Source organism: Salvelinus alpinus, chromosome 30 (assembly GCF_045679555.1).
Source record: "Salvelinus alpinus chromosome 30, SLU_Salpinus.1, whole genome shotgun sequence".
Classification (NCBI taxonomy): Eukaryota; Metazoa; Chordata; class Actinopteri; order Salmoniformes; family Salmonidae; genus Salvelinus; species Salvelinus alpinus.
In genome coordinates, this window is record NC_092115.1 from 43,659,728 (window position 1) to 43,683,822 (window position 24,095).

A 24,095-nucleotide genomic window follows, 5' to 3' on the forward strand; every position below is an offset into this window, starting at 1 on the left:
CACACACACAGGCACACAGAAACATCTCACTTCCACTCCCGAGTCACTTTAATAAAATTGCCTTGTGAATTTGTAGGCTTGTGAAAGGACAATAAAGATATCTGAGTCAGAACCTCCTCTCTCTCGATCCCTCTCTTTCTCTCTCCTTCTCCCCCCCCCCCCCCCCCACCGCTCTCTATCCAGGTGAGGTATTCCACTCAGGGGTCCCAGGGCGTCTGACTTTGTCCTCTGCCTCAGAACACTGTATCTCCCTGGGGGGACAGTTGGCCACGGTGGGGCAGCTCTACCTGGCCTGGAAGGCTGGGCTGGACAGCTGTGCTCCAGGCTGGCTCTCTGACGGCAGTGTCCGCTACCCTATCACCCAGCCCAGGCAGGGCTGTGGAGGGGACCAGCCAGGGGTCTGGACCGTCGTTCCCAACACCAATGAAACCACAACCAGCAGCGGATCTGCCGATGCTACGGACGCCACACCGCTCTATGATGCCTATTGCTACAGAGGTGAGAATGAAGTCCAGATCTGGAGTCCAAGAGATCAAAGTTCAAAGTTCATAGGTTACATTGTCAATGTTAGGCTAAAATGGAAACTTCTCTTACACGAGTCACTGATAAACACAAAGTTCATACTTTAACATCACGATGATAAAACATCCAAGACCTTTCCTCCATTCACCCATTAAAGTATTCTTAGAGGTGTAGCTACTGTATGACGACTTAACCATCTCAACTGAATCGCCATGTCATTGAAATTGATGGTTTGAAGTAAGCATGACGATGCTGTTGCCCACCGATGACATGCGTTGCCAAGGACGTAACCATAGCAACACTGGTTAAGACAACCTAGTAATTCCACGAGGAAGCTTTTGAAAAGATTTTTGATTCACGAGACCACCGCTGTTGCAAACTACTACAGCATAGCTTGTCCCTTTGTTTAGAGTTATTCCTAATTTATGCAAAGAGTTATGGGATATTAGAATCCTCTTGTTATACTGGAAGTGCTGGATAGACTTGTAGGAAGTGGAAGAGAGCTTAAGAGAGAGGAGAGAGGATTCATTAGACAGGAATTTATTGCACATACTGACCATTAACCGTCGGTCATTGCTCATTCATTGGGTTGTGACATCTCCTGCACATGTATCCTCTTCAATTCCTCATGGTTTCATCAGGGAACGTAAAGAAGCCATGCCCCGCCTCTAAGATCTACGCGTCTCTGTGGAAGCCCTGGAGCTACCTGACCGGCTCCAGCGACACAGACACTCCAGGAACAGACAGCCTTTCCCTGGCTACTGAGACCACCAGCAGCCCCCCGACCACAGGTGGGTGTGGAGATGAATGGATAGATGTAGAGTAATGGGTTTTCAACATGGTTGAATGGCAAGAAGGTTTTTCTTATTCTGATTCTGATAATAATCCTCCCTTCTCTCCCATCTTCACAGGGAGCCGTAACCTTTCACCTTCTGATGACCTCACACCTTCGAACTGGTCAGGATTGGTTGATCTGGAGGAAGAGGCCCGCTCTCGTAAGAAACTTTAACCACATGTAAAATTATATTATTTTGCACATATAGAGCATTACTTTTGACCAAAGCACCTGGTTTTGGATGATTATTGTTACTGTAATTCAATGTGTTGATCTTCTCAGCTTCAGACCTCTGGTCCTCAGAGTCCTCTGAGGGGTATGTCACCCTGCAGCTGAGCCCAGGAGAGAGTTCTCTAGCCTGGGGAGACCTGGGAGACATGGACCCTAACTCTGGAGTTTTCCTCAGACCTCCAGCCACCCCCAGCCTCTGTCCAAGTTCTACCACACAGAAAGAGGAGTTATCACCCTCTAACCCATGTCTAAAGGTGATGGCCAAGATAGTGAAGTCCATGTGGAAGCCGTGGAACTACCTGGCAGGGGTGACAGAAGGTACCACAGGAACAGGCAGTCCAGAGGTGGAGAGAAAGGGAACTACGGAGGGGACTCTGACTGAGAGCGGGACTGTGCCCACCGGTTCTCCTGGCTCTCCTGCTCCAGGTTAGTGCAGACTTTTTGCCTTATTTTGGTTGTGATACTGACACAAACGGCTAGAGAGAAGGAAAAGAGAGAAAGCGAGAGAGAGAAAGAGAGACTGTGTTTGTGAGTGTGTGCTTGCATGTTAGTCTGGGTCAGAAACTGTCTTACTGCCCTTTTCAGTAGTCTAAGCTTCATTAATACAGATATGTTCTCTGGCCCCATTCAACCCAAAGGCCCACATGTTTAACAGAGAAGGGAACCGTAGGAATTGTTGTCTGCATTATTTAAGCCTTTTCTTCTAATGAAGGGTTTTCTGGGATGGTGAAACTATAAAACATAAAAGAAATAGCAGCACAATAGAAGACACAGGCTTAGAGGTATTGGTTTTGTATCTCAGGGAGAACACACGTGAATACACGATATGCTCTCCGCTATGCTCTGGCAGGATCTCTCTCTCGTTCTTCTTACAGCTCCTGCCTCTTCCCTCTTCTCATTCCTTTCTTCTTTCTTCTCCATCCTATCTCTCCCACTGTCTCCTCTAACTTCCTCTCTTTCTTCCCCCTGCAGGTTTACTCTCATGGGGTCATGGGTGGTGGGATAGCTTAGGGCTGGGGGAACTAGATGATATACCACCCACTGGTGAGCCCTCGTCCTCCCCAGCCCTGCTCACCTCTACCCCAGCCTCAGAGAGCCAGTCCTCTGACTCCTCCTCCACTCAGCCCAAAGGGGGGACGTTGGTACGTGTGGCCCCATCAAAAGTTGAGATCTCGGCCCAGCCGGATTATAGGAGAAAGGGAGATGCTATCACTATTCCCACTAGAGCAGATGGCCTGGCCAGTGTTGAGAGAGAGAGAGTGATGGTGAAAGAGGAGGGGAGTGCTGAGGAGGCCTCCGAAGAGGCGAGAGTGGGGATCCAGTTCACCCGTCTCCCCGTTGGAACCAGCAAACCCATAATCAGAGTCCCTCCATCCAACGAGAGAACCACAAGGAAGGAGCAGTCAGGAGCCAGTTACAGCACAACTCAACCCACAGTCAGCAGCTCCACAGCTGGGTCAGACAGAAGAGACTCTTCCCCTCCATCCAGACCAGGTACTGGAGCTCTAGCCCCTCCACCCGCGGCCTCAGTCATCCAGGGAAGCTCCAGGGAGGCCTCATCGTCCTTCTCCTCGGTCTCAGTGGAGAGATCTGGAGAGCAGGGAGTTGAGGGTCCAGAAAATGGGCCCTTGGCGCTGCCCTCCGGACCCCCAGTGGAAGAAGATACAGCCTGGTCTCACGCACTGGGCTCTGGGTTGCCTAGCAACCTGGGCGAGGAGGGTGGAAGGAGTGCGGGATTCAACCGGAGCAACAGAACTCTGGGCTCAGCTGGTAAGTTCTGTCTGGCACTTACAACACCAAGGGTTGTGGGTTTGATTCTTGTTGGGGCCACCCATACAACAAATGAATGTGTCGTGTCTGGACTATCATTAAATGTGAAGACTTATTTATATCAAATCAGTTCTCTAGGTTTAATTATTACGTGATTAAACAAATCATGTAAACATTAATTAACTAGGAAGTCTGGGCACCACGGAAAATGTTTTCTGAATATAACTCTACAGATATTTTCATATCTGATCAATTAGTCTTCTATTAATTAATTATTAATTGTTACCTCATCAGTTCTCATTACTGAACATCGCAAACCCTTGGATATCTGCACCAACCCTAGTTTCATAATGAATCAGCAATATACAAATTGGCTTAATTATTTATTCACTAACTAACTAATCACAGAAATACATAACAGTAGATATTGGTTACTAACAATGATATTAAAGTCCCTAGTGGGCTAAGCCGATATGATGGCTTGATAGACAAAGGAAAGCGGTGGGGACTGAGAAAGAGCGGGAAAGACAAAATGGATTCACTACACCCAGTCTATAATTATGTTCATTGAAATGCTAATCCTTCGCACATGAACGGCCGCTCATTCGAGAATAATTGCACTGTATATTTTTCTGCTCGTATGTCGTTGTTGTCTTCTCTGTTGGAATCCTCAATCATCCTATAGAGTTCATCAGAGTCTCTGGTTAACTTTCCCAGAAGTCACAATGTCTTTCATGGTTGTCGGTGGTTATAATGGATACTTCAGAGTACCATTCGGAAATGTTCTCAAAAAATAGATGCTTCGGCGGATGTCGGTATTCTCGTTCTAGATTTACGGCATTTCTAGCTGCAGACTAGTAATTATGCGTCTAGAATTTGCTCTTATTCTGTAGTGATCGATAGTCTCAGAGTTGAACCATTTCCAGCCGTGTAGCCAAAACTACAGCTGTATGGTCTCCGATGGCCTATAGAATTGTAGCCATTCCAACGTGGGAACTCTGTCCCGGCGTTCTCTGACTTAATGTATATTTTTTAGGATGGTGTTTTATACTCGTGGAAGAAGGGGTGGTTCTATGACGCCTAATGTGATGTCTGGGCTCACGGGGGTGTGGCCACTGAGTAGTTAATCTTTATATGAAAATCCATACTCTGATTTAGAAGGTTAACATCACATTAGATCTTTTCACAAATAGTTTCATGTTTAATCACATACATTTCACAATATTTAGATGTAAACCTGACAGCTGGGAAATGTACACTTTAAGAGATACTGTTATGTGTGTTTCCTGTCCTTCATGAGATCACCAAATGAAACTCGTCATGACTGTCCCTTAAGTGTCCACGGACCATTCCCACATTCTCAAAAGTAGAAATATTGTTTAGTTCAGGAGTTTTGAACTAAGAGAAGGCCTTTGTTCTGGTATGCCAGGGCTGCCCAACCCTCTTTCTAGAGATCTACAGTCCTGTAGGTTTTCAGTCCAACCCTAATTTAGCATATCTGATTCAGCTAGTTAAGGTCTTGTTGAGCAGAAAATTTGTGGAATCAGGTGTGTTAAATTAGGGTTTAACTGAAAACCCACAGGACGGTAGATATCCAGGAAGAGGTTGGGCAGCCCTGTGGTAGACTCTCTCCCTCAATACGGCATGGAAGTTTCTACCAGGTATTTATGACCTGTCGTAGTCATAAGTCATAAAACTTGTGGCGGGGAGAGTGAGAGAGGGTGGGAGCCACGATATACACCACCAAAGGGCCACGTCGTGACATATGCATGCACGACAGTAAGTCGCTTTGGATAAAAGCGTCTGCTAAATGGCATATTATTATTATTCATATAATTATTACTATTATTATATTTTTTTTTTATCAACGAAATTCCACACAAAGCTGAAGAAAACACCAACATCATATTTTCCCATTTCTGTCCATCATGGCCTCGGTCAGGGTGATCTCTGTACAATCCTCACGGTTGTTTCTTCGCTGCTGTTATTCAATCTCTTTTTCAATTCAGAGATGATACCGTGTTGCGTTTTGACCTACGATACACCTCGTACCAGACCCATCCTTTATGTACTCCAACTAGGGACTAGGAAGGTAGTCATGCCTCCATAGATACAGCCCTGATTAAGTTCAGAGGCAGGTTTGTGTTTTGTAAATCTAGCAGCCTGATTTAGTGTCTCTCTCTCCAGAGCTATTTCTCACCTGATAATGAATGAGGCTTGTAGCTGGATATAACCTCTCCCTTAGGCATTCCTGCACTACACATTTCTGTGGTGATTTATTTTGCTCTCTTTGCAATGGTTCATGTTGTCAACAGTGCTAGATATTAATGATTTATACAGTACCAGTCAAAAGTTTGGACACAACTACTCATTCAAGGGTTTTTCTTTATTTGTACTATTTTCTACATTGTAGAATAATAGTGAAGACATCAAAACTATGAAATAACACATATGGAATCATGTAGTAACCAAAAAAGTGTTAAACAAATCAAAATATATTTTATATCTGAGTTTCTTCAAAGTAGCCACCCTTTGCCTTGATGACAGCTTTGCACACTCTTGTCATTCTTTCAACTAGCTTCATGAGTTAGTCACCTGGAATGCATTTCAATTAACAGGTGTGCTTTGTTAAAAGTTCATTTGTGGAATTTCTTTCCTTCTTAATGCATTTGAGCCAATCAGTTGTGTTGTGACAAGGTAGGGGTGGTATACAGAATATAGACCTATTGTTATAGTCCATGTTATGGCAAGAACACCTCAAGTAAGCAAAGTTAAGTGACAGTTGCTTTAAGACATGAAGGTCAGTCAATCCGGAAAATTTCAAGAACTTTGAACGTTTCTTCAAGTGCATTCGCAAAAATCATCAATCGCTATGATGAAACTTGCTGTCATGAAGACCTCCACAGGAAAGGAAGACACAGAGTTACCTCTGCTGCAGAGGATAAATTCATTAGAGTTGACTGCATCTCAGATTGCAGTGCAAATAAATGCTTCACAGGGTTCAACTAACAGACACATCTCAACATCAACTGTTCAGAGGAGACTGCTTGAATCAGGACTTCGTGGTGGAATTGCTGCAAAGAAACCACTACTAAAGGACACCAATAAGAATAAGAAACTTGCTTGGGCTAAGAAACACGAGCAATGGACATTAGACCGGTGGAAATCTGTCCTTTGGTCTGATGAGTCCAAATTTGAGATTTTTGGTTCCAACTGCCGTGTCTTTGTGAGACGCAGAGTAGGTGAACGGATGATATCCGCATGTGTGGTTCCCACCATGATGCATGGAGGAGGAGGTGTGATGATGTGGGAGTGATTTGCTGGTCCCACTTAGTGGGACTATAATTTGTTTTTCAACAGACAATGACCCAACACACACCTCCAGGCTGTGTAAGGGCTATTTGACCAAGAAGGAGAGTGAGGTAGTGCTGCATCAGATGACCTGGCCTCCACAATTCCTCGACCTCAACCCAATTGAGATGGTTTGGGATGAGTTGGACCGCAGAGTGAAGGAAAAGCAGTCAACAAGTGCTCAACATATGTGGGAACTCCCAACACTGTTGGAAAAGCATTGCAGGTGAAGCTGGTTGAGAGAATACAAAGAGTGTGCAAAGCTGTCATCAAGACAAAGGGAGTCTACTTTGAAGAATACAAAATATACATCTATATACATCTATGTCTTCACTATTATTCTACAATGTAGAAAATAGTAAAAATAAAGAAAACCCTTGAATGAGTAGGTGTGTCAACTCTTGATATACACTGGATGACTGATGTTGAAGCCACTGTGTCTCCATCTTGGCACTCTCCCACCGTTGTAAAAATATATATTTTGGAAGCTATAGCATATGCATTTATTCATGTCTAAAAAAAAAAAATGTTATACCACATTTATTCTATTATAGACACCTTAATGCATACTGTTAAATTATATAATGTGAGCTAAACAGAAGAAACAAAAATGAACATAGCATTTTTTGAGATTACTAATGTTACTGTCCCCACTACAACAACACAACAACACAAATACTTAAATACATGTCATTTTGTCCTTGAAACATTACTTTTAAATACTGTATAATTCCATTGATTCCTATAGAGGACTGCTCCTACTGGGGAGTACCAATATGGCCGACTGGTGGCTTCAAAGCTTCTCAATGGCCATTACATAGCATAAGCAATCTAGGGTTTATAAACATCATTGGTAGATATGCTGTGTATTCCTCAGAGGCTGAGATGTGATGAGTAAATGTGTAACCAAAGACTATAGGTTATAACAGTGAATAGTATTGACAGAGACTTCAGAGATTGTTATGTGGTGTTGTTCATTGAGTTGATAGCCTCAGGAGGCTAGGAAAGCATTGGGCCACTTTACTGACCTGTATTAACTCCTTATTTCCATCCCATACAGTACATTAGCAGCCCCATTACACAAACAGAAAAAATCTATTGAGGAGCTCATGGGATACTGGGTCTCTCGCTCTCTCTCTGTCTCTCTCTCTCTCTCTCTCTGTGTTCTGTCTGAGTAGAGAGGTGGCTAATGTTTGTTTTTGCTGACTGGATCAGAGTGGACCTCATCAGGCTGTGTAATCAATAAGGGGCTGCAGGAGAGGCTGCTCATGTTTTATATACAAGCCTCAAGGGCCCTTCTCTCTCTATCCCAAACTCTATCACATCCTCCTTTGTCTCTCTCACACCGTCACACATTCTCTCTTTCTCTCCTTCTCTCTCTCAACCTATTCCCCTCTCGCTCACTCAACCTTTCACCTCTCTTTCTAGCTCTCTCTCTTTCTCCTACTCTCTCTCAGGCTCTCACCGCTCTCTTTCCTTTGCTCTCCATTTCTCTACCCCTCTCCCTTCTCTCACTGTGGCTAGGAATGAGCCAGAGTTTCATAAAGAGCTGTAGGCCAAAACAAGCTGCTTCTCTGTTTGTCTATTGGTGTGCTGTTGTTTTGGTGCATACGTCTTGGCGTCAGGCGCAAGGTGAACGCATAGCCTGTCAGCTCATTCTCTGCCCTGTTGATTTCTCTGCTCCACTCACTTTAATGAACAACCAGCCACTGTAGGCTAATCTGTGTTATACGCACACACACACACACACACACACACACACACACACACACACACACACACACACACACACACACACACACACTAAAGTATTTTATTGGTCCTCTGGCTATTATAAAGGCTCCAAACAGTGATGTTTGTGATGGCTAGTCTTGACCTTGACTGTTAGAACAATATACTAGTGGCACGGTAGCAGCAACATATCGCTAGCCTTAGCACCTGGCCTCGGCACGAAATTGACCTTAGAAGGATAAACGCAGTGGGCCAATCGCTATGAAATGCGAAAATACATCTATAATCCAAAAGTGTACAGTAGCACAGGGAACGGGGAAAGAGGATACCTAGTTTGTTGTACCACTGAATGGATTCAACTGAAATGTGTCTTCTACTTTTAATCCAACCAGAGGCGGAACGACGGCTGGACAGAAGTGATAGCAATGATTATGTTCGTAGAACAAATACACGTTCGTATCAAGGATTTACTTCGCTCAGTTCCTATGGCAAACTGCGGTTTTATTGTACTCCTGTTAGATGCCGTGTTTATCTGTCTAGTATTGTTGGCCTGAACGAATAGCCAGCGTGACGATTATTGCGAGGATGTCTTTAAGAGACGTGTGCTATGTAGAAGATGGAATCAGGCTGCAGGCTAATCATAGCCTGGGTCAAAGCTAGGCGATATTGACAAGCTATCAACTGTCCCATTTAACAATCACCTATTAGCAAACTTATTTTCATTCAAACTTCACATTTCTCTAGTAAAGGCTACTTATCATAATGAACGATTTCAGAAAAATGCCCACGATAAGTGGTCGGTGTAGTCGGGGTCAATCATTTTCGGTTTATTGTCCCAGCTCTAGCCTAGGTATTGATTTTTACCCTTTGTGTGATGGGTAAACACACAGACGCATGACACACACACACACAATCACAATCGTGTAGACACACTCTGTCTCTTTTACACACACACATGCATGTGCACGCACACACACACACACACAAGATTGTGCTGTCTACAACCTCTACCGTTCGTTCTAACATATCATGATTATGTTGTATCATAATTCATATCGGCAGTTTAAGTGATGAGCTATTTAGCCTCAGACATAATGAGGCAAGATGGAACTTAGCATAAATGTAATGCAAATTCAAACCACTTTGATTATACACACACACGCACATGCACACACACGCACGCAATGTAAGGAAGAACACACACACACACATACACGCATCGATCCACACACTCCTAGGTGTCAGAGGGCGGGAACAGAACATTCTTAGCGCGTGAGTCGGCACCTTCAAAGACCTCAAGGTTCCTTAACGAGCCACTTTGGGGACAACCAGGCGTCATGGCGACCGTTGATATGGAAATGATTAATTATCCTGTGAACAATGATTGGCTGAATTATAGGGGGGCCTGAGAGATCAGTAGGTGGTCTGTTCCGTTCTCTATTCTTCATACCACGTCTGAAGTTCTTTCTTTGCCAAGGATCACTTTCCATATGGTAACCATGACAACAGAGACAAGGAGAAAGGTGATGGGTGGCTGAAGTTTGGGTCTAGGCATAGTGTCTTTCAGAAGAAACAGGAAAATAAATCTTTATGTAGAAGCATTGGTTATAGTTATGGTGATGCCCACACTACCACCATTACACCAGAATGGTTGTGTATACAGATCATGACTGTTCACTACCACCCTCAACTCCCATCACTACTCTATCCACAATGCACTGTGTGACTGTGCTCCTGCGGTGTGGTTGGATGACTGTCCTTCCTGGTGCCAGTGGTGTTTTCACCCAGTAGCAGCAGACTCGGCAGCGCACTGTGGTTACGTTGCACTTCCCTGCCTGTTCAATGGATTTGAGGTCAATGAATTTGGCAGAGAGCGAGGGAGAAGGCTGCATGAACTGCATGGCTCAGTCATTTTACGTAGAGGTGTGTGTGTGTGTGTGTGTACGTGTGTGCGTCCACATGTGTGTGTACTGTGAAGGCGATGGGTCTATATACTGTACAGATTAGAGAAAGAGAAACAAACCTGTATGGAGTGAGAAGGAGAGAAAGGGATGGATCAGAAGTGTATGTGCTCTTTGCAGCATTTAGTTGCTACTAGATGCATTTATGTGGTCTTGAGGATGGTTATGGTAGAAACGAGTGCTGCCCTCCAGTCTAAGCATATATCAATACCTTATATCTGACAACAGCGTGGCAAAAACAGAGATCTGAATGCACACTGTTTGACCCGCAACCATACCGCCTTAGGCAGTCGCTGTACCTCGTCTGGTTGTGCTTAGATAGCTAAACCAGGTGTCTTGCTTATCATTGAAATTAGAATAGGAAAGCTGCACTGCCCTTCCTCTCGTTCAGGAAGATATCCAGGAGATACGTACGCTCAGTTCTCCTGTGCGTTACCATCTCCAAGGGGACTCGGACGACAGCTACTATTTCATGTCGAGTCAAGTCGTTTCCGCCAAAATGCGTCCACCCCCATAGAGTCAAGAAGCTGTGTTTAAACCGTGACAGTACGTCGAAGTGAACGAAGCCTGATGATGTCAGCGGACTTCCGTCCTCTGTAGTTGTACAAGGGAATCTGCATCCATTTAGGCGTGTCCTCGCTGAGGAGTGAGGACTGTCCGGGGGTGACAAGTCTTGCTTGCATCTAAAAATGAATTCTTAATTCTCCATCATCTAATCCCCCCCCCCCCTCCCCGTCTTCCTCTCTCAGGTGTGGGGGAGCCCTGTGTGACCAACCCATGTCTGCATGGAGGGCAGTGTCTACTTCAGGGCAAGAGCTACAGCTGCTACTGCCCACAAGGCTTCACAGGGGAGAACTGTGAGATCGGTGAGTTTACAATACACACACACACACACACACGCAGATGGACACATGCATGTGTATGTATTTGTGTGTAACTGAGTCTTAAAATATATTAGTGTTAGGTCTAAGGTCAAGTTCTCCATCACCCTTTAGACAAGGGGGTTGGGGGTTAGAGGCTAGGGGTCAGAAGTATTGTTGCGGTTGTCAAGGTCAATCTCCTCTCTGTGCCTGCTGGCTCTCACTTGGATGGCTTTGTTACACACACACAATGGACGGTTCGATCAGAAACACCAACTCAACCAACTCCTGTTGTTTATCAGTGTGTGTGTGTGTGTGGTGACTTCCGACTTTAGCTTACACCAACTGTCTGAATACTGTCAGGACAGGAACTACTTTAGGTAGGAACTACTTTAGGCAGTAACGTGTTGGCTATAGGAGTCATGTCAGTCGTCATACGACTTCCTTCCCTTTATTACGTTACACTCCACAGTGTCTGTGTGACTATGACTCTCAGTGACTTTCTCCCATAAGGTTGCCTAACATCTCTACCTCAGCCCTGACCCAGACTCACAAACCCTGCAGGATCATCTCCCATCTTATAGCAACAGGGCGGCAGGTCGCCTAGTGGTTAGAGCATTGGGCCAGTAACTGAAAGGATGCTGGTTCGAATCCCCGAGCTGACAACGCTCTGTCGATGTGCCCTTGAGATAGCCACTTAACCCTAATTGCTCTGGATAAGAGCGTCTGCTAAATGACTAAAATGTCAATGTAAATACCCGTGAGATGAGACAGCGCCAGACATTCATTGTATTTACCTGTCTGCTGTGGTGAGGAGGTACACTACATGACCAAAAGTATGTGGACACCTGCTCGTTGAACATCTCGATCCAGAATCATGGACATTAATATGGAGTTGGTCCCCCGCTTTGCTGCTATAACAGCCTCCACTCTTCTTGGAAGGGTTTCCACAAGATGTTGGAACATTGCTGCGGGGACTTGCTTCCATTCAGCCACAATAGTATTAGTGAGGTTGGGCGGTTAGGCCTGGCTCGCAGTCGGCGTTCCAATTCACCCCAAAGTTTTTCGATGGGGTTGAGGTCAGGGCTGTGTGCAGGCCAGTCAAGTTCTTCCACACCAATCTCGACAAACCATTTCTGTATGGACCTTGCTTTGTGCACTGGGGCATTGTCATGCTGAACCAGGAAAGGTACTTCCCCAAACTGTTGCCACAAAGTTGGAAGCACAGAATTGTCTAGAATGTCATTGTATGAGGTAGTGTTAAGATTTCCCTTCACTGGAACTAAGGGGCCCGAACCATGAAAAACAGCCCCAGACTATTATTCCTCCTCCACCAAACTTTACAGTTGGCACTATGCATTTCGGTCAGGTAGCGTTCTCCTGGCATCCGCCAAACCCAAATTCGTCCGTCGGACTGGCAGATGGTGAAGCGTGATTCACAACTCCAGAGAATGCGTTTGTTGCTCTTAGACGTTTCCACTTCACAATAACAGCACTTACAGTTGACCGGGGCAGCTCTCGCAGGGCAGAAATTTGACGACCTGACTTGTTGGAAAGGTGGCATCCTATGACAGTGCCACATTGAAAGTTACGGATCTCTTCAGTAAGGCCTTTCTACTGCCAATTTTTGTATATGGAGACTGCATCGTTGTGTGCTCAATTTTATACACTGAAATAGCCTAATCCACTAATTTGAAGGTGTATCCACATACTTTTGTATATATAGTATATTTGCCTAACTGGGTACTGCTGGCTTCTAGAGCTGTGAGATAGAGAATGGGCTTAGAGCATGATGCCAAGGCAGGGCTGTGTGTGTGCGTGTGCATCAGTATTTGTGGTATTATCTCTCTCATGAGCAGTGGTGTAAAGTACTTAAGTAAAAATACTTTAAATGACTACTTAAGTCGTTTTTTATGCTTTGCTTTACTATTTATATTTTTACAACTTCTACTTTTACTTCACTACATTCCTAAAGACAATGATGTACTTTTTACTCCATACATTTTCCCTGACACCCAAAAGTACTCGTTACATTTTGAATACTTAGCAGGACAGGAAAATGGTCTTCAATTCACACATCCCTGGTCATCCCTTCTGCCTCTGATCTGGCAGACTCACTAAACACATGCTTCATTTGTAAATTATGTCTAAGTGTTGGAATGTGCCACTGGCTATCTGTAAATAAATACAAATGTAAAGAGGATGCGGTCTGGTTTGCTTAATATAAGGAATTTTAAATAATTTATACTTGTATATTTACTTTTGATACTTAAGTATATTTAAAACCAAATACTTTTACTCAAGTAGCATTTTACTGGGTGACTTTCACTTTTACTTGAGTCATTTTCTATTAAGGTATCTTTACTTTTACTCAAGTATGACAAATGGGGCGACTTTTTCCACCAGTGGTCAGGAGCCCTAACTCCTCTGCATTACGCATGACAGGATTAAACATTCATACGGAACAAAAGCGTTGTGTGTTTTGAGACAAGGTGTGTGTATGCATGTGGGTTGATACTGTACAGTACGTTGGCAAATGTTGACTTGGAGATGAGAGAAAGGTTACGGGGGTGAAGAGATGTTCAAGCTCATGCTGGGGTGAAGTGATCACCGGAGACAAAAGACAGTGACACTGACTCCAAAGACAGTGATGCCTATGGAATTGAAGTTCTGATGAAGGACAAGTGACGAAGAGCAGGAGCCATTTTAGACTATTGAGATGCACCCCTAGAACAGTCGTGGAAGTATATACTGCAAAACAACCTTCAGGCGATAATAGTTTGTAGAACCTAAAAGGGTTCTTCGGCTGTCCCCATAGGAGAACCCTTTGAATAACCCTTTTTGGCTCTAAGTAGAACCGTATTGGTTCCAAGTAGAACTGTTTTGGGTTCCATGTACAGTAGAACCCTTTCCTCAGAGGGTTCTACCTGGAATCAAAAATGGTTTTACCTGGAACCAAAAAGGGTTCTCCTATGGGGACGACTGTAGAACCCTTTGGGAACCCTTCTTTCTAAGAGTGTAGTGACTGAGTTCTTTACATTTAATTTCTATTTTGTGTAGTCTAGAACCTGTCAGTGGAATTCAAAGCCCACGTGCTATGTTTGTCCAGACATGCAGAACTGGGGGTTAATGGTTCAAAGGTCACATCAGAAAGTCTTGACTGTCTGGATTTGATTTGTCTGACAACCTTTCTGCAACATTCTTCCCGAGGGCTTTTTTTGACTTCGTTTTCAAGCCCTTATCAACTCTCAGAACATAGGATATCGTTTAGTTTGAAGTGACTTTGAAAGCACAATTTGGTGCCTTTCAACCTTGAATTGAAGGATGAATTGATATGAATGTTCTGATTTGACCCATTATACAGTAATAGTGCGTTTGGATCAATTATTCTTAATTGAGAAAAGAAGACGGTGTTATGAGTCAGACTTGCACTGTAAGTCAACAGTAAAACACTAGAATGCACAGTAAAATCCCATAACTTTATTTTACAGAATTAATGCTGTAGATTGCACTGAATTGTGGGTAAAATGCTGAAAAACTGTTAACTGTAATTGGAAGCCTCCTGTAAAAATTACTAACATACTGTATTTCTTTACAAAAATAACTTATGCCTACTGTAGATTCAAATCTCATTCTGTATGGAGCTAAGACTATTTTAGTTTAAAAATAAGAAGAGGAGTAAAATCACCCCAATATTTTATTTTGCAATGATTAGGCTTCGCTTTACTGCAGCTTCTGGGTGCCATATTGAATAAACTGAGAGCATATTTGATGTTTGCAAGATTACTAAAGGGAAAACAGCTTGTTTCTAGCCCAAATTGACCCATATTACTGGCGCAAAGTGTGTTTTTTTTGGTTTTACATTAGTATACAAAAAATCGAACAGCAATGTACCATATTAATTATTTACAGTAAATTGCCGTAAATTGCAATGGACTCTGGGTGATTTTAGGTGTAACTGGTCAATTATACTGTAATTATACTGTAATTCCACCATACAGAATACAGTACCCTACCATATTTCTGGAGCACCAAAAACCCTTTGACCACTAGTTGACGCATGGTATTGTCGTTTCTGGCTCATTAACATATTTAGAAGTGTGCTTGTAAGAGGCTACATTTGTTGTACCCGTGAGTGGATGTGCTGTACCAATTTAACTGATATGTTATAGCAGTGGCTCAACAATGAAATGTAATAGGGGTGCAAGTTTGGAAGCCTTTGTTAAGGCCTCTAGAAGTGCAAGTGATTCATACACTGTAAAAACTGGAACTTATTATTATGGTAACTTACCAGCAGCCAGTTACCTGTAAGTTACTGTAAAAAAGTACAGTATTACTGTAAATTCCAAATAAAATGTGTTTTAACAGTACACTACTGTGAAGAAAGCACTGTTGAACTTAAGTTATTTGGAATTTACAGTAACATGCTGTACTTTTTTTTACAGTAATTTACAGGTAACTGGCTGCCAGTAAGTTACCATAAAAACAAGTTATGTTTTTTACAGTGTACATATTTGGTATATATAAAACACATTTACTAGCCGCCAACCGGCTTGCACCAATCCCATGTAATTACAGTAAGCTATTGTAAAATACAAACCCCGCCTCCCCTCAATCAATGTTATTAATTATTTCATTCATTACAATTACCATACAAATATTACAGTATGATTATTGGTACCATAAAACTATTTACGGTAAGAGTTGCCTGCAAATTACTATAATTATACAATACAGCTGTGTTGCTGTAATGATTACAGTAGGCTCATTTACAGTATAATGCAGTATTGTATAATACAGTACTGTTTTCCTTACGTACAAAATAGCTTCCAATACTCTACTCAGCAAACTGGATGCAGTCTATCCCAGTGCCATCCGCTTTGTCACCAAAGCCCCTTATACCACCCACCACTGCGACCTGTTTGCTCTAGTCGGCTGGCCCTCGCTACATATTCGTCGCCAGACTCACTGGCTCCAGGTCATCTATAAGTCTATGCTAGGTAAAGCTCCACTTTATCTCAGCTCACTGGTCACCATAAAAACACCCACCAGTAGCACGCGCTCCAGCAGGTATATCTCACTGGTCGTCCCCAAAGCCAACACCTCTTTGGCCGCCTTTCCTTCCAGTTCTCTGCTGCCAATGACTGGAACGAGTTGCAAAAATCGCTGAAGCTGGAGACTTATATGTCCCTCACTAACTTTAAACATCAGCTATCTGAGCAGCTAACCGATCGCTGCAGCCCATCTGTAAATAGCCCACCCAATCTACCTACCTCATCCCCATATTGTTTTAATTTACTTATCTGCTCTTTTGCACACCAGTATTTCTACTTGCACATCATCATCTGCTCATCTATCACTCCAGTGTTCATTTGCTAAACTGTAATTACTTCGCTACTATGGCCTATATATTGCCTTACCTCCTCACGCCATTTTCACACACTGTATATTTTTTTCTATTGTGTTATTGACTGTATGCTTGTTTATTCCATGTGTAACTCTGTGTTGTTGTTTGAGTCACACTGCTTTGCTTTATCTTGGCCAGGTCGCAGTTGTAAATGGGAACTTGTTCTCAACTAGCTTAGCTGGTTAAATAAAGGTGAAATATATATATATTTTTTAATGTAAGTATTCAGTTGTTTTATTTGTTGAATATTTTAATGTATTTGGAAACAGTATTTTCAAATTCTTATTTCAAATACTATTCACCTGGGTTAAATCCATGGGAGTGTATTTGAGTCTGTGTATTTGAGTATTTCAAATACAATTTGGCAGATTATTTGGTTTTTACAAATACAATTTAAATACTCAAATAAAAGTACTTGTTTTGAGCTGTGTATTAAATACCAGCTACTCAAATACACATGTATTTGAACCCAGGTCTGTGAGAGAGAGAATTAAGGAAAGCTTTGACTATGTACAGACTCAGTGAGCATGGCCTTGCTATTGAGAGAGGCCGCCATAGGCAGACCTGGATCTCAAGAGAAAACAAGCTATGTGCACACTGCCCACAAAATGAGGTGGAAACTTAGCTGCACTTTATAACCTCCTGCCAAATGTATGACCATATTAGAGACACATATTTCCCTCGGATTACACAAAGCATTCCAAAGCAAATCCAATTTGGATCAACTTCCATATCTATTGGGTGAAATACCACAGTGTGCCATCACAGCAGCAAGATTTGTGACCTGTTGCCACAAGAAAAGGGCAACCAGTGAAGAACACTATTGTACATTGTTTATTTTTTATTTTATTTAACCTTTATTTAACTAGGCAAGTCAGTTAATACCAAATTCTTATTTACAATGATGGCCTACCAAAGGGCAAAAGGTCTCCTGCTGGGACGGGGGCCTGGAATTAAAAAAATAAATACAATATAAATATAGGACAAAACACACATCACAACAAGAGAGACACAACACCACATAAAGAGAGACCTAAGACAACAACATAACAAGGCAGCAAAACATGACTACACAGCATGGTAGCAACACAACATGACAACAACATGGTAGCAGCACAACATGGTAGCACTGCAAAACATGGTACAAACATTATTGGGCAAAGTCAACAGCACAAAGGGCAAGAAGGTATAGACAACAATACATCATACAAAGCAGCCACAACTGTCAGTAAGAGTGTCCATGATTGAGTCTTTGAATGAAGAGATTGAGATAAAAACTGTCCAGTTTGAGTGTTTGTTGCAGCTCGTTCCAGTCGCTAGCTGCAGCGAACTGAAAAGACGAGCGACCCAGGGATGTGTGTGCTTTGGGGACCTTTAACAGAATGTGACTGGCAGAACGTGTGTTGTATGTGGAGAATGAGGGCTGCATTAGATATCTCAGATGGGGGGAATTAGGCCTAAAAGGGTTTTATAAATAAGCATCAACCAGTGGGTCTTGTGATGGGTATACAGAGATGACCAGTTTACAGAGGAGTATAGAGTGCAGTGATGTGTCAAATATGATGGCCCAATGGTAAAGAACATCTAGCCGCTCGAGAGCACCCTTACCTACCGATCTATAAATTATGTCTCCGTAATCTAGCATGGGTAGGATGGTCATCTGAATCAGAGTTAGTTTGGCAGCTGGGGTGAAAGAAGAGCAATTACGATAGAGGAAACCAAGTCTAGATTTAACTTTAGCCTGCAGCTTTGATATGTGCTGAGAGAGGGACAGTGCACTGTCTAGCCATACTCCCAAGTACTTGTATGAGGTGACTACCTCAAGCTCTAAACCCTCAGAGGTAGTAATCACACCTGTGGGAAGAGGGGCGTTCTTCTTACCAAATCACATGACCTTTGTTTTGGAGGTGTTCAGAACAAGGTTACGGGTAGAGAAAGCTTGTTGGACACTAAGAAAGTTTTGTTGTAGAGCATTTAACACAAAATAAAGTAACTAAACTTTGGCCTTTCCGATAGCCTGAGTGAACTTATTTCTCATTTGCCTGAACAGAGCCAGTCAGCCTGAGTATGGGTGTCCCGAGCCATTCGGCAAATGCAATTCTTGAGGTGGAGTAACTCTGCAAGATCACGGTCGAACCAGGGGCTGAATCTGTTTTTTAATTCTAATTTTCTTTATGGGGGCGTGTTTGTTAACAATAACATTGAAAATATCAAAAAAGAAGGTCCAAGTGTCTTCGACAGAGCTGATCAAGCTGATTCTATACGATTTTACAGAGGCCAGTTCATGAAGGAAGGCTTGCTCATTAAAGTTTTTTAGCAAGCCTCTATGACAAATCAGGACAGGTCATTTCACTGAGCAGCCGTTACGAACACAGGCTATAAAACAGTGATCACTAAGATCATTACAGAAAACACCAGACTGATACCCATCAGGATTATTTGTGAGGGTAACATTGAGGACAGTAGCCTTTTCTGGGTGTTTGGAGTCATACCTTGTGGGATTGGTGATAATCTGAGAAAGATTTAGGGAGTCCCATTGCTTTAGGACTTGGTCAGGTGATTTAAGCATGTCCCAGTTTAGGTCACCTAGCAGGACAAATTCAGACTTAGTGTAAGGGGCCAGGAGAGAGCTGAGGGCAGGTAGGGTACAGGCCGGTGCTGATGGAGGACGAAAGCACCCAGCAACAGTCAACAAAGAGCTATTTGAAAGTGTAATGCTTAAAACCAGCAAATCAAATTCCTGGGGACAGACTTGGTGGAGACAACCGAGCACTGAAGGTGATCCTTGGTAAAGATTGCCACTCCCCCACCGTTGGAAGATCTGTTTTGCACGAAAAAGGTTATAACCAGAAAGGATTAACATCACTATTCAAAACACTCTAACTTAACCACATCTCAGTAACGACCAACACATCTGGTATGGGGCTGTAAACCCACACTTTCAATTGATCCATTTTAAGTAATACTCTTCTAGTGTTAAAGTGCAGAAAACCCAGGTTTTTACGAGAGCAGAAATCAGTGAGGCAGATATCAGAGTACAAATCAGAATTGGGGCTAGCAACAGTAGATGGGCCAGAGTGTACATGCACATTTCCAGATATCATCAACAGTAATACAATCAGGGCACGGCAGAGGACAGGGAGAGCTCTGCAGTGTTGATTTATGACATCTGAATGTGCATCAGATGGCAACAAGATCATATTGTACAGCAATTTCATCAGGTAACATGAACACAAAGCCGACGAGAGGTAAATACAACCCATATTCGTGTTTATTTATTTTCCCTTTTGTACATAGCCATAATATGACATTTGAAATGTCTCTATTCCTTTGAAACTTTAATGAGTGTGATGTTTACTGTTCCTTTTTGATTATTTCACTTTTGTTTATTATCTATTTCACTTGCATGGCAATGTAAACATATGTTTCCCATGCCAATAAAGCCCATTGAATTGAGAGAGAGAGAGAGATGGCTCTCGCTACCTTGAGCTTGGCACAGGAATAATGAAATAAGTGAACTGGCTCTGAAGTACGCTCAGGGCACCCTGATTCATGAAGTAGGAAGGAGAGGGACAAATAAGAGGAAAACAGAAGCATCCACAGTAATCTTGAGTTGCCATGGTGAGAATTAAATTATCCTCTTCCCTTCCAAAACATGTACCTTTACATTTTAGTAATTTTGTAGAAGCTCTTATCCAGAACCACTTACAGTCAGTGCATTCATAGTAACTTTTACTCAATAAAGCAGCTATCGGCAAAGTCAGTGCTAGTAATAAAAGACACGTTAGTGCAAGAAGGCGAAGGGGGATACGTAGTCAGTTGCACAACTGAATGCATTCACCCGAAATGTATCTTCCATATTTAACCCAACCCCTCTGAATCAGAGAGGTGCGGGGGGCTGCCTTATCGACATCCACGTCATCGGCACCAGGGGGGGGGGGGGGGTTTGTTGGGGGTTATCCACCCAGCCATCTCTGGGAATTGAACCGGCGACCTTTCGACTTACTGGCCCAACGCTCTTAACTGCTAGGCTAAAGACGCAGAGAAGTAGCCAAATATTCCATACGCTCTAACGGTTTGTCTAACTTGCTGGGGGTAGTGGTCAAAACGGACATTGTTTGCAAAAATGTTACAGAAAATGTTGTTGAGGTCAAGAGTGGTCTTCAAAATGGTTGGATTTGGATACAATTTCTTGGTGAATTTAGTTAGTGTGGCGAGTGGCACAGTGGTCTAAGACACTGCATCTCCGTGCAAGAGGTGCCAGTACCTGGTTTGAATCCAGGCTGCTGTGATTGGGAGTCCCATAGGGCGAGGCACAATTGGCCCAGCGTCATCTGGGGTAGGCCATCATTGTAGATAAGAATTTGTTCTTAACTGACTTGCCTAGTTAAATAAATCAAATCAAATTGTTGTACCCACAGCAACCACTGCTGCAGTTGATGGACATAGAAAACGTAGGAAAAATCTTTCCTTTGTGTTACACCAATGAATCTGCAATGAATACACCAACTGCTCTTAAACGCTAGTAAAACCAAATGCATGCTTTTCAACCGTTCGCTGCCTGCACCCGCACGCCCGACTAGCATCACCACCCTGGACGGTTCCGACCTAGAATATGTGGACATCTATAAGTACCTAGGTGTCTGGCTAGACTGCAAACTCTCCTTCCAGACTCATATCAAACATCTCCAATCCAAAATCAAATCAAGAATCGGCTTTCTATTCCGCAACAAAGCCTCCTTCACTCACGCCGCCAAACTTACCCTAGTAAAACTGACTATCCTACCGATCCTCGACTTCGGCGATGTCATCTACAAAATAGCTTCCAACACTCTACTCAGCAAACTGGATGCAGTTTATCACAGTGCCATTCGTTTTGTTACTAAAGCACCTTATACGACCCACCACTGCGACCTGTATGCCCTAGTCGGCTGGCCCTCGCTACATGTTCGTCGTCAGACCCACTGGCTCCAGGTCATCTACAAGGCTATGCTAGGTAAAGTGCCGCCTTATCTCAGTTCACTGGTCACGATGGCTACACCCACCCGCAGCACGCGCTCCAGCAGGTGTATCTCACTGATCATCCCTAAAGCTAAAACCTCATTTGGACGCCTTTCCTTCCAGTTCTCTGCTGCCTGCGACTGGAACGAATTGCAAAAATCTCTGAAGTTGGAGACTTTTATCTCCCTCAACAACTTTAAAAATCTGCTATCCGAGCAGCTAACCGATCGCTGCAGCTGTACATAGTCCATCTGTAAACTACCCACCCAATTTACCTACCTCACCCCCCATACTGCTTTTATTTATTTACTTTTCTGCTCTTTTGCACACCAGTATCTCTTCTTGCACATGATCATCTGATGATTTATCACTCCAGTGTTAATCTGCTAAATTGTAATTATTCGATTTATTGCCTACCTCATGCCTTTTGCACACATTGTATATAGATTCTCTTTTTTTCTACCATGTTATTGACTTGTTTATTGTTTACTCCATGTGTAACTCTGTGTTGTCTGTTCACACTGCTATGCTTTATCTTGGCCAGGTCGCAGTTGCAAATGAGAACTTGTTCTCAACTAGCCTACCTGGTTAAATAAAGGTGAAATAAAAATAAAAATAAAAATCACCTCTGGGAGAATGTCAGAGCTGTGGATATTGTTCTCTTTACTCTATCCCGAATCATTTAGACCAAGCTTAGCTGGAATTTTTCCACAAATCGCCCACTGTCGTCAAATGCTTGATTTACGGAAAAAGTATTTGTGCAAGGTCTGTGCGAATAGCCAGTGAACTTGAGTGAACTAGTCTAAACCTCTCCCTCAACGTGATCAAGACAAAGGAGATGAGGACTAAAGGAAAAAGAGGACCGAGCCTGCCCCCATTCTCATCGACGGGGCTGCAGTGGAGCAGGTTGAGAGCTTCAAGTTCCTTGATGTCCACATCACCAACAAACTAACATGGTCCAAGCACACCATGACAGTCGTGAAGCGGGCACGACAAAACCTATTCCCTCTCAGGAGACTGAAAAGATTTGGCATGGGTCCTCAGATCCGCAAAAGGTTCTACAGCTGCACCATCAAGAGCATCCTGACTGGTTGCATCACTGCCTGGTATGACAACTGCTCGGCCTCCGACCGCAAGGCACTACAGAGGGTAATGCGAACGGCCCAGTACATCACTGGGGCCAAGCTTCCTGCCATCCAGGACCTATATACCAGGCGGTGTCAGAGGAAGGCCCTGAAAATTGTCAAAGACTCCAGCCACCCTAGTCATAAACTGATCTCTCTGCTACCGCATGGCAAGCAGTACCGGAGCGCCAAGTCTAGGTCCAAGAGGCTTCTAAACAGCTTCTACCCCCAAGCTATAAGACTCCTGAACATCTAGTCAAATGGCTACTCAGACTATTCACATTGCCCCTCCCCTCACCACTGCCACTCTCTGTTGTCATCTATGCATAGTCACTTTAATTAACTCTACCTACATGTACATACTACCTCAACTAACCGGTGCCCCCGCGCATTGACTCTGTACCGGCACCCCCCTGTATATATTGTTATTTTTTACTGCTCCTCTTTAATTACTAGTTACTTTTATCTCTTATTCTTATCCGTATTTTTTTAAACTGCACTGTCGGTTAGGGGCTCGTAAGTAAGCATTTCACTGTAAGGTGAAATACCTGTTGTATTTGGCGCATGTGACTAATAACATTTGATTTGATTTAAAGTGGACGGTTACTCTAGGACTCTCCAACCTGTGCTGTGTGTGTTTTTTCTAACAGACGTGGATGACTGCCAGTCCAATCCATGTCTAAACGGAGGCACCTGCATCGACAAGATCGACTCGTTTGTCTGCCTCTGTCTGCCCAGCTACGCAGGAGACACCTGTGAGAAGGGTAAGACAGTGAATACACACTGGTCAACACATGGCGCGAGCATGGAAACACACCTAAATGGAGAGAGAGACTTTCATCTAACACACACTTCTCCAAATTATACAGGGGCGTGTTTTAATGGAGCTTTCACTCAAGTCTCACATTTAACCATGACACTAGTACCTTATGGAAAATAATATCTCAATTTGTGATGTTTTGTTTTTGCTACTTCTATATGTGTAGCTCTATAAACGTGTCAACAGTAAATACCTAGATACAGTATCTACAGGGTTCAGGATGATGTTGCCTGTCTGCTATCAGCAGTCTACAGCAGCCAGCTGTGATCCAGATCATCTTGATCAGCGTTATGTGCAGTATCAGCAGCTAACATCTCAGTGCACTATCAATCAATCAATCAAATGTATTTATAAAGCCCTTCTTATATCAGCAGATGTCACAAAGTGCTATACAGAAACCCAGCCTAAAACCCCAAACAGCAAGAAATGCATATGTAGAAGCATGGTGGCTAGGAAAAACTCCCTAGAAAGGCAGGACCCTA

At 43.2% G+C, this 24,095-nt stretch overlaps 1 protein-coding gene across 1 annotated transcript in view; it reads left to right on the forward strand.

The window, feature by feature from the left end:
• The window catches only part of LOC139559789 (neurocan core protein-like), a 68,121-nt gene that overhangs the window by 26,753 nt on the left and 17,273 nt on the right, over positions 1 to 24,095 (forward strand). The window contains exons 7-13 of the mRNA XM_071376144.1: positions 184 to 498; positions 1,164 to 1,313; positions 1,434 to 1,517; positions 1,640 to 2,014; positions 2,561 to 3,358; positions 11,151 to 11,267; positions 23,444 to 23,557. Of these exons, the coding sequence (XP_071232245.1) occupies positions 184 to 498; positions 1,164 to 1,313; positions 1,434 to 1,517; positions 1,640 to 2,014; positions 2,561 to 3,358; positions 11,151 to 11,267; positions 23,444 to 23,557 (1,953 nt within the window). The remainder of the gene's footprint in view (positions 1 to 183; positions 499 to 1,163; positions 1,314 to 1,433; positions 1,518 to 1,639; positions 2,015 to 2,560; positions 3,359 to 11,150; positions 11,268 to 23,443; positions 23,558 to 24,095) is intronic.